Source organism: Hippopotamus amphibius, chromosome 5 (assembly GCF_030028045.1).
Source record: "Hippopotamus amphibius kiboko isolate mHipAmp2 chromosome 5, mHipAmp2.hap2, whole genome shotgun sequence".
In the NCBI taxonomy this organism is placed as follows: domain Eukaryota; kingdom Metazoa; phylum Chordata; class Mammalia; order Artiodactyla; family Hippopotamidae; genus Hippopotamus; species Hippopotamus amphibius.
The window spans coordinates 141,610,311-141,621,751 of record NC_080190.1 but is presented as its reverse complement, the minus strand read 5'-3'; the positions used below and the strand labels follow the sequence as shown (position 1 = coordinate 141,621,751).

General features: G+C 39.4%; 1 protein-coding gene across 2 annotated transcripts in view; it reads left to right on the top strand.

Moving 5' to 3' along the window:
* Nucleotides 1-221: 221 nt before the first annotated feature.
* Nucleotides 222-11,441, top strand: part of LRP12 (LDL receptor related protein 12) — an 83,032-nt gene continuing 71,812 nt past the window's right edge. For both annotated transcript variants that reach the window (XM_057735667.1, XM_057735666.1), the window contains exon 1: nucleotides 222-300. In XM_057735667.1, the coding sequence (XP_057591650.1) occupies nucleotides 222-300 (79 nt within the window). The remainder of the gene's footprint in view (nucleotides 301-11,441) is intronic.

Here is an 11,441-nt window from a genome sequence, read left to right as displayed (position 1 = left end):
GAGCTGCTGAGGGGGCGCCGCAGGGAGGCAGAGCGAGGGAGGGGGCGCGCGCGGGCGGCGGCGGCGGGGACGGCGGCCCCTCCCCTCCCCCTCCCCTCCCCCTCCCGCCGCCGCGGAGAGCGCAGGGAGCAGCCGGGGGCTCGGTGGCGGCGGCGTCTGGCCCCAGCTCCTCCTCCTCCGCCTCCTCCATCTCCTCCTCTCTCCCTCCATCTGCCGTGGTTATGGCCCGTCGCTGGAGCACAAAAGAGTCTCCGCGGTGGAGGTCTGCGCTGGTCTTGCTTTTCCTCGCCGGGGTGTACGGTGAGTGTTCGCGTCCCCGCTCCCCGCTCCCCGAACAAAGCTGGGGCGACCCCGGGCCCGAGGCCTCCAGGACAGGGGCTCCCTGAGGAACCCGGAGGGACCCCGGCCGCCGGCGGGACAAAGACCCGGCGAGGGATGGATGCAGCGGAGGGGGGTGTCCCCACACGAAGATGCTTTGGTCCGCTCGTCCACTTCCAGACCCTCGGGGTGTTGCCGGGGGGCTTGGGAGTCCCGGACTCGGGGAACCCCTGCGGAGCTAAGAGGGTGGCGGACGGACTTCCCGACCTGGGCTGGAGGGCCACGGCGGCCGGCTCCTCGAGGACTCGTGGCCCCTCGCACCGTCCACACACACAAAGATGTACGACTGTGGGAGAAAGAAAGGCAGGTCGCCCCCGCCAGTGGCTGGGACGGTCCTGCCACTCCCGACCCTCCCGGGGCCAGGAAGTTCTCTCCCAGTGGCGTTCGCACCGCACCGATCCCCCACCTTCCCCACTCCCTGATAAAGCAGCCCGCTATTTTCTTCCCATCCCTGCACCTCGGGGGCTCTGCTGATCCCGGGCGTGCAGGATCCTGCCCCTTCCTCTGGAGCGACGCGCGGGAGAAGGCCAGAAAATAGTTTCCAGCCCCACCTCAGGCTCTCCCTCTTAGGGCGTACGTGTCTGCCCTGAGTCCCAGTTCGTTTGTCATTTCATCCATCATTGTCCGCTCATGTCACTGTTGCTTTATTCCAGTCTGTGGATTGTATTACATATATTCCTTTGAGGTTAAGAGGAGGCTGAGACTCTGAGTGAGCACCAAGCTTTACGTAGTACACAGGAGTCAGAACAAGAGCTGCATGGAATTAATTGGAAAGAACATTTATTGCTTGAGAGACTTGAGTTCCGCTTCTGACTTGAGCGGTTTTTTGGTCATCAGTTAAAAACATTGTATAGCTGTTTCAGAGAACACAGTTAACCTTTACTTTTGGGAGTGGTGCTTTGATTTCTTCAATAGAAAATAATTAGAAGTTACCATTCTTTGGTAAATTTTAGTTCTAAAAAGTCTATGTCATTTGCCACAAACACTTAATTCCACTAATGGCGGTGGAGATGGTGTTCAGTCAACATGTAATTTACGAGCAAGCATTATCTCATTTGGAAGCATTTACCTATGGAATTGAATGTGATGGTTACTTTTAATACCTGAGAAATTACACAAAATGAAGAATTTAGTGAACTGAAATTGACATTTACTGACAAGCAAGAAATAGTAGTTTTTCCATGTAATTCAGAATGTATTGCTCCCTGACTGATTAATATATTATTTTTGTTTGGGAGGAGTTGGCCCACATTTGATGTGGTAATTGCCAATGGTGTGCTTATTTGTGACCAGAAAACCCAGTGCCTGACTTTTGATTGTTAGTTGCATCAAGTGGCTGTTATCCCTGCTTTTCTGGTGACTTGTGGGTTTGGGTCTGCACCAGAGATCAATAAGCTGTTATGTGTTTCTTCTAGCCTGAAGGTGGGTGTAGTTCTGCTCTGGGTTTGGTGTAATGGCCCAGGAGAGAGCAGAAAGTGAGAGGCATCTTTGATCTAGGGTGATTAAGAGTGTCCAGCTTTGTCCTCTGCTATAATCAGAATTGAATCTTAGTGATGTCTGATCAGAATGGATAAATAAAAAGGTTCTTTTAGCTCTGCTTTCATTAAGAGCTATGTCATTAGTGTTTGAACTAAAAGTCTTTTTGCCTCTAGGGATAAAAGGCTGTGAACCCCATAATTTGCCTTGGTGCATCCTTTTGTAGTTGTACACAAAATGACTTTCTGGTAGTTGCTTATCATATATTTATGTTTTGGGAATTTGTGTTTAGTGGGGAATTGTTAGTAGGCAAAGACTGAAGCTCTTTTTTCCATCAATGTGGGGTCAGATTATAAAATTAGCAAGTGATTATGCTAAGGGTTGATATCTCAAGCCACACAGCAAGTTTCAAAGTATAAAGAAAACGGAGGTGTGAGCCAGGCAGAACATTAAACTGTGAGCAGAGATTAAGGGACCCCTTCACTCTGCAATTGGGGAAATTCTCTTTATTCCTGCAGTTTTTGTCCTCTTTAGTCCTGTGTGGATTTACATCAGAGGGAAAAAGAGCTATAACGATAGTGTGGGGAGGGTGGGCTTTCATAAAAATAGTAGGGTTGTTTTACTTGAATATGCAGTAGTTGTGATGAGGCGTGGATGCATCCTGAGAAGTACCCATCACCTGTTCTGAGGCTTTAGAACAAATATACGCTGTAATTTATGAAACTGCCCCTTATACATCAAAATGTGTGTTTTTTAAAAAGTGTCTTCAAAAATAATGAGAATATTTAATAATATTTAATATTTAATAATGAGAATAATGAATATTCAGAGTAACGCTTAACTTAGACCCAGTGAAAAATATGCAGGTCGATTGGCTGATATTTGGGCAGTTCCGATACTAACTCTTCACAGAGTGACTCTTTCTTATCTATTAAACTGTAATAGTAAATGGCTCGAGTTGTGCCTTGAATCTTTGAAACCTTTTAAATACCTTAAAAGTAGTCTTTGTTCATTTCTGTGTTTAGGCCCTTCACGTGACCGTTTTCCTGGACTATGTGACTAATAAATGTGACTGTCTTAGTGGAATAGTGTGACTGTTTTACTTCCACGTTACTTTTCTGAATGCCAAAGCCTTATTGAAACTCTAGATTATGATATGAAATACAGTTAATGTTTTCTCGCAGTCGTTGTTCAAAGACCAACAGTTATCTTTCAGGAGCTGCTATAGCTTAACTGCACCGAATGTTCCTGAGAGTTAGGAGAAGGTAAAGGTTGACCTCTGCCCTTGGAAGTTTGAAGGGATCAGAACAGTTAGTGGGGGCAACTGTGAGCTTTGCTGAGTTCTGTGTTAGGCCTGCTGTAAGAGGAGAATGTGCCTCTTCATGTCTCACATGGGGATATCCAGCTGTTAAAATGTATGGAGGTTCCCCAAACTGTCTGCTAGTCAATAGAAGCTGTTAGTCTTGCCCACCTCTCAAGCCATAACTTGGTAATTGTGACAGTTCCATTGCTTTATCCTTTTCCACTTTTGTCTCCCAGATCAGTGTTTTCTAATCTTTTTTTTTTTTTAATTCAAACCCACTCTTAAAATACCTAAAATACATTTTATGTTACTCCCAGTATACAAAACAAAACAAAGTTCATGAAATAATACTTGCTGGTACTACCTGTGATGTACTCTGTTGTTTTCTAGTCTATTTCACCTCCCTTCTCTCCTGCTTCCTTTCTTCCTTTGCTGGTTTGGACTCATTCAATTAATTTTGGACCCAATTATAGAATAGAGTTCTTAGTTTGTAAAACACTGCCCTAAATGAAGCCTTAAAATGTAATTTTAAATGTTTGTTGTATTTGTATATCATTTTACAGTAGCCTTGAAGAGTTGTAGGTGGTTAAGTCTTTGGTTACTTGCTGCTAGAGCATTTGGGAGCAGTAAGAGCTCTCCCTGACCTATACTGGCTGACTTGTGACAAAATGTATCTTTAAACTGGTTTTCAGCTGGTTATAGTCAAAAGTTCTTTCTGTACACACTACTGTTCTAGATGTGGGAGCATAACATGTTCCTTTTTCTCTTGTGTTTTATGTCTAATGAGTGAGTCTTTCCCTGTGAATTTTATGGAACTTTCAGCAGCATTTTATAAATTTCCAGTTTAAGGATAGGCTAGAAGTTTCAATATTAGAAAGATTGTAGAGAGAAAAAAATCTAAACTGGATTCCAGTTACTTCTAAAAAAGTCAACCTTGATTACATAAAATATGTTGAATAAAACTGAATTAATTGCTTAATATAAACCCTTCCTTGGGTTTGGAATCTAAATTATATCCATATCCTAGGGAGAATATAAAGGTATGCAGCACATTCCACAAAATTCTAGGTGGTTACCAGGCAGAAAGTATTAAATGACCACTTTCAGAGGGTAGCTGTGTTCCAGGGAGAGTATGGAGATTTGAATGATGTATGGTAAAGGTTCCTAGAAAGTAAAATCTCTGAAGAAAACATAAAAATGATGTCAGGCTGAAAAGTGAGCAGCAGTTTAAAAAAAAATGGGGGAAAAAAGGACAACTTTTATGGTTAGAAAATTTAAAGCTTATCAAGAAATTAAGGCAGCAATGAGAACTTTTTGTTTCTCTGATCAGAGGCATTTTTGTATTTGGGATTTTTTAAATTTTTTTTCTTACATCTTATCAATGAAATTGCAGTTTAAAGAATGAAAGGTAAAAAGGAGATAAATGCCTTTAACATAGGTGAGATGTTTGTAGATTTAAGCAAATAGAAAGTGTTTTATTTCAGAATTTTAGAATGAGTACTAATCCTGTTTCTGCTTCAAGTCTTTATAGGTAAATGAAGGTTGTTTTAAACTTAGGAATTGAGGTTGAATCAATGATTTCTAATTTCTCAGGTTACCTTTCCCTCTCATTTCTCAGTTTCTCTTAATTTTGTCCTCACCCCACCCCGTCCTTTGTGGGAGGGGTAAGTAAGATGTATACTGCTTATTCCCCATTTTCTAAGATGTAGGATCAGATCCTACTAATACAAGTTACCTATCTATCTGTTCAGATGCATGTCATTAGTCTTTTTAAGTAGATGCAACAATAGATGTATATATGGATAGATAGGTCTGTTTATCTATCTATCTATCTACCTCTATTTAGTTTCAATAGGGAATTAGCTTAGGGAATTCTCACTCTCTATAGAAAGAAGGGAAGGAAACTAACATTTACAAAATTAAGTTCAGATACTGTGCTTGGTCTTCATTCATTGCCTGTTAATCTTCATTAGGTCTTGCTTAGAAATCCTACAAGGTATTTATTCCTTTTTTTATAGAAGAGAAAAATTGAAGCTCAGAGAAGTTGTCACTTATCTAAGATCAAAGCACTAGGAAGTAGTAGAGCCAGGACTGCAACCTAATCCTATCTGTGTCTTCACTCTTTCATTCATTTAGCAAATATTTGTCGAGCACTTTCTTACATCTGGCACTACGTAACACATGACAACCTGGCAGACATGGTTTCTGCCCTTGTGGAGCCTACACTCTAGTGAATAACTTGAGTAGGTGCTCTAACAAAAAACAAATAAGAGACAGAGATAGGGAACAACGGGCACTGAATAGTTAGAGGAAGGCTTCTTTGTAGAGGAGAATAAAAGACCTGAAGGATAGCTAACCATGTTATGATTGGGATAAGAGAGTCTGGCACATGGAAACAGCACGTGAAAGACCCAGAATTAGGAAAATGCAGATGTGGGCCAGCCGGTATGTTGCAGGTAAACAAAATTAGTAGCCGGAGCACAGTGGTCATAAGAGTGACAAGGTGAGACTGGAATCTTAGGCAGGAGCTCAGGGCTTTGGAAACCATGGTAGAGAGTTTGGGTTTATTTTAAGTATAACTGTTGGCACAGTTTAAATGACAGAATGTGATTTATGTTTTGAAACAGTCGCTTTTGCCACCGTGTGGTTTGTTGAGAAGTAGGCAAGAGCAGAGGTGGGGTGATAGGTTTTATCTGTAACGCAGGTGAGAGACACAGGAGCTTGAATTGAGGTGGTAGCAGTGGAGACAGAAAGAAGAGTATAGATTGCCCTTTCGATAGGGAAGAAAGGGATACTTCCTCTCTCATCACAAGAGGTAAGGAGGAAAATATTGGTTCAAGTGTACGTAGGTCTGTAGGTTTTGGGGTAGGATGATGGAGAATTCTCACAGCAACAGGACATGAAATCATCAGGTGAGCGTGAAGAAAAGGGCTGAGAGGTTAAGTGTGATTTCTGTTCTCATAATTTAGTAAATCCGTTTAGACCCTTAGGAAGTTAAGTTTCTGTTTATTTTAATCTAGAAAAGAGAAGGCTAAGAATACTCAGTTCAAGAAGAGATATTGTGTGTGAGTAGTTGTACAACACATGATACTAAGGAGTGGGGATTTAAATTACAAGGGGTGAGGTTTAAGAATGGTGCTATGGAGAACTCAGTTCTAAGGGCTATTCATCTTTGTCAATGAAATAAGTACAGTACAAAACTTCCTACAGTGTTTTAAAACATAAAGGGTGGAATAAAAGTTAGATTTCAAGGACATTTTGCCCAAGTTAAATGCTTTCTGCTAAGTGATCTATTAAAGATTGCTTTATATCTTAGAAGAGTCAAGAATGCATTGGTGAGTTAGAGAACTTCAAAATTTTTTGGAAAAATTAAGTTACCTTTTACCTTTTTTCCCCTGGATTGAATAGGTTTTTTTTTTTTTTTTTTTTTTTTTACAGAATATGTAACTGTAAAAGGTCCCCAAACTTCAAAATAAATGACGCCAAATGAACAGTTTTCTAGTTCTCTTGAATACTTTATAACTCACTGCCCTGCCCTGCTAGTATCAGTTTGGTGAAGAAGTGAAATCGTTTTACATTCATGTTTTTACTGTTGAATGAAAATAACTTCATACTTACCTTTAATTCACTTGCATTTCAGTTTTTAGAGATGGGATGTGGTGCTAATCTTTTCATATTGAGCTTAGATGGAGCACTGTAGGATGTGTCGTAATTGGAATTTACCGTTCACATGTAATTAACTGTTAAAGTATCTTTTAGGTTTTAGTAAGTTTAGTAAGTTTAGTAAGTTAAAGAAGACATGAGTCTTTTTATCTGGCATATTCTGAAATAGAATTCAGTTTATTGGAATTATTATTGACTGTTCTAGTGACACTAAAACCTTTTCCGAGAGTTAGAATACAGAACTCCTTCTTAACAAAAAGATGCCTGCTTAAATCCTCAAAATAACTCTGAGGTGGGTATTATTAGAAGAACCTGAAACTTTGAGTGTTGTGATTTTGCCTAAGGTTTGTGTCTCTGCTGCTGTTCTCTTCATGTAAAGGCCTGGTATTTTTTAATCCACGTTTATCATAATAGCCCCAACTCATCTTGACTCTAGTCTTGTCCTGATTAACTCATCACACAGAGGAGCAGCAGAGTGACTCTTCTAAAGTGAGGATTATGTAACATTCTTGCTTAAAACCTACCAGTAGTTCCCTATTCTTAAAATAGCAGCATCACTAGGCCTTTCATGATCTAGCTGGTTTTTCCCTTTCTTGTCTCCCGTCACTCCCCTCCACCGTGTTCCTGCCGTACTGAACACGGTTCTCTTGTCTCCTGGCCTTCGCACACACTGTTCTCGCTTCCTGATTTTATCTTCCTTCCTCCACCATTTGCTTCACTAGGCTAACTCCTGCCATCCTTCGGCTTTCCTTTAGATATTACCTTCTTGGGGAAGTCTTTTTTGGTCCTCAAAACTAGGTGCCTGGGGCTCCCTAGGTGGCGCAGTGGTTAAGAATCCGCCTGCCAGTGCAGAGGACATGGGTTCGATCCCTGCTCCAGGAAGATCCCACATGCCACGGAGCAACTAAGCCCGTGTGCCAAAAAAAAAAAAAAAAACTAGGTGCCTGTCTCCTAAGCACCTCAAGCTGTTTTTCACATGCACATTTGGTATTTTCCTGTGTTACTCTTCTGTCATTCCCCCTGGAGCAGCACTGTCTAACATAATGTGAGCCTCAAATGTACATCATATACATAGTTTTAAATTTTCTAGTAGCCACATTAAAAAAATTTATTTTTAAAGTGAGATGAATGTTAATCATGTATTTAACCTGATATATGTAAAATATTATCATTTTGACATGTAATGGATACAAAATTATTAATGAAATAGTTTGCATTATGTTTTTCATACTAAGTCTTCAAAATCCAGTGTAAATTTTATTCTTAGAGCTCATCTCAATTAGACTAACCACATTTCAAAAGCTTAATAGCCACTTTGAAAACAGTCAGCATCTATTAAGTCTGAGTGTAAATATGCCCTGTGATCCAGCAGTTCTGCTCCTGGTATAAACTCAGCAGAAGTGAGGACATAACGTGCGTCAGAAGACACGTACAAGGATATTCATAGCATCCTTACTTGTTTTAATTCCAGACTAGATACAGCCCATATGTCCATCAGCAATAGAATGGATGCATAAATTATGGTATATGGTATATTCACATAAGGGAAAACTGTACAGCAGCAGTTCTCAGACTTCTGGGACTCAGGGCTCCACAATTATTGAGGGATCCAAAGAATGTTTTTTATATGACAAATATATATGTTTTTAAATGTGATAAATTAAAGTTGAGAGATTGTTAAAATATTTAAATCGGTTATTAACCCATTTAAAATGACAAGATACCTCATTATGTGTGACCTTAAGTAGCATGCGTTTTAAAAATATGTAAAATGACAACTAAAATTTCCAAAAAAAAGTTTAGTAAGAAGAATGGCGTTGCTGTACATTTTTGCAAATCACTATAATGTCTGGCTTAATAGAGGACAGTGATTTCTCGTGTCTGCTTTTGCAGTCAGTCTGTTGTGACATGTTTTGCTGGAAGTAGAGGAAGAAAATCTGGCTTCACATAGATAACTGTATAGAGAGAAGAATTTTAGTAGCCTTTTCAGATAAACGTGAATATTCTTTGATGCTGCACCAGACCCTGACAAGTAGTTTCTTAAAGTTTAGTTGCAATGTGGAATCTGAAATCAAATCAGTTTGCTTTCTGTATTCTGTTAAATTCTGAAAGGGTGTTGGGGATTCCCAGGAGTCCACTGACCACACTTTGAGAACAACGTGCTCTCATTACAAGGTAATGGAAAAGAACAAATTTTAAGAAAGAAGGAAAAAACCCAAACTACCGCTGCAGCTAGGGTGGTTAAACTTCACATGTTGATCAAAACAAGTTAGGCACACAATTATAGCTACTGTATGATTACAATGTTAGAAGTTAGACTAATGTAGGAGAGTAGTTGCCTCTTTGGTTGGGGTTGGGGTGGATAGTGATTGAGATATGGGTACCATGGAAGCTTCTGGGCTGCTGGTCAAATCTATTTCTTGACCTAAGTGGTGATTTACACAGATATGGGTTTTTTGGGTGATAACTCATGTAACTATAAACTTGCACTTAATGCATTTGTGTGTGTATATTTCAAATAAAAGTTATTAACTAATTAAAAAAAAAGAATAAAATTGAATAATAGTATCCATAGAAGGTTTTTTGATAATGTAGATTCTCTCTACTGTTTGCATTTAGTTTTTGTTCTTTTTTGTTTGATTTTTTTCCCATTGTGTTTGATCATTAAAAACAATTTTAAAACTTTGTATTTTGGAAAACTTCAAGCATATTCAAAAGTAGAGACACTAGTGTAATTAACCTGATATACCCAGCATCTAGCTTCAACACATGATTATTATATGGCCAGCCTTATTTTATCCACTCCACCACCCACTCCCTAAACACGAATGGTTTTGAAGCAAATCCCAAATATCTAGTCTAATAATATTTCAGTATGTATCTCTGAGATGTGAAGTCTTCAAAACAAAAACAGAAACAAAAAAACCCTTAAGTGCAATATCACCATCATACTTAAAAAGTTAACAATTCCTAATTATCATTACATATCTAGCCATATGCATATTGCCCTGGTTGTGATATAAACATGAAGTTTTAGAAACTGTTTGGATCAGGATCCAAATAAGATCCATACTCTGCAGTCAATATCTGTTGTCTTTAGTTTTAATGGTTCCCATCCCCTTTTTCTTTCTTTTTTTTTAATCTTTATTGGATTGTAGTTACTTTACAATGTTGTATTAGTTTCCGTTGTACAACAAAGTGAATCAGCTATATGTATACGTATATACCCTCCCTCTTGAGCCTCCCTCCTGCCATTCCCACCCCACCCCTCTAGGTCGTCACAAAGCACTGAGCTGATCTCCCCGCGCTATACAGCAGCTTCCCACTGGTTATCTATTTTACACATGGTAGTGTGCATCTGTCAATGCTACTCTCTCAATTTGTCCCAGTCTTCTCTCCCCACCCCCCGCCACCATGTCCACAAGTTCTATACGTCTGCATCTCTATTCCTGCCCTGCCACTAGGTTCATCAGTAACATTTTTCTAGATTCCATATATATGTGTTCATATATGGTATTTGTTTTTCTCTTTCTGACTTACTTCACTCTGTATGACAGACTCTAGGTCCATCCACCTCACTACAAATGACTCAGTTTCGTTCCTTTTTATGGCTGAGTTATATTCCATTGTATGTATGTGCCACATCTTCTTTATCCATTCATCTGTCAGTGGACGTTTAGGTTGCTTCCATGTCCTGGCTATTGTAAATTGTGCCGCAGTGAACATGTATCTTTTTGAATTAATGGTTTTCTCAGGGTATATGCCCAGTAGTGAGAATGCTGGGTCATAAGGTAGTTCCATTTTTAGTTTTTTAGGAAACCTCTATACTGTCCCATCCCCATTTTCTTTTTTTTTTTTTTTTTTTTCGAAGTTTTAAGTGTGGTGTTTGCTATAGGTTTCTGGTATTCTTAATCAAATTGGAGCTATTACATAAGTTCCTATATTAAATAAATTTTTGAGAATAGATATTTAATTTTGACACATAAGTGTTTTCATTTCCAAGATGATCATAAGTTATGAGGGCCAGAATTATGTGAGTGACTCATACCTAGCATAATGCCAGAAGTACTTGTTGAATAAATGAATTCACTTATCCATGAATGGAGTAGATTACATTTATGTGATTACTAATGTTGAACTACTTTTGTATTTATGGGGTAGACCACAAGTTGGTGATAATATATTACCTCTTAATCTGCTGGAATACATTTACTAATTTTTTTAGGGCTTTGTGTTTGTGTCGATGAAATCAGTCTATAGTTACTGCCAGCTTTCTAAATCCCTCCACCCCTTTTCCTTCTCTCTCCTGTAACCTGACTTCCTCTCTCCTCTGCCAGATTTCCATATCTGTTAATCTAGTCTCTTAGATATACTTAAAACAGATACATCTTTTTAAATTGATTTCAGTGGTCAGGAACAGTGTAAAAAATTTATTGTTCCAGTTGCAATTATTTTGCCTTTTCAGATTAGGGAAGGAGACCTGTATAGCTACAGTTACAGGAAGAAAGCAAAAATAAACAGCCTTGACCTGCTGACAGGAGAAATGTTTTCATTCCTAGTGTGGATAAACTTTGTTTCACTGAGCAAAATAATAGAGATGAGCCTGTCAGAAGTTAAGTCC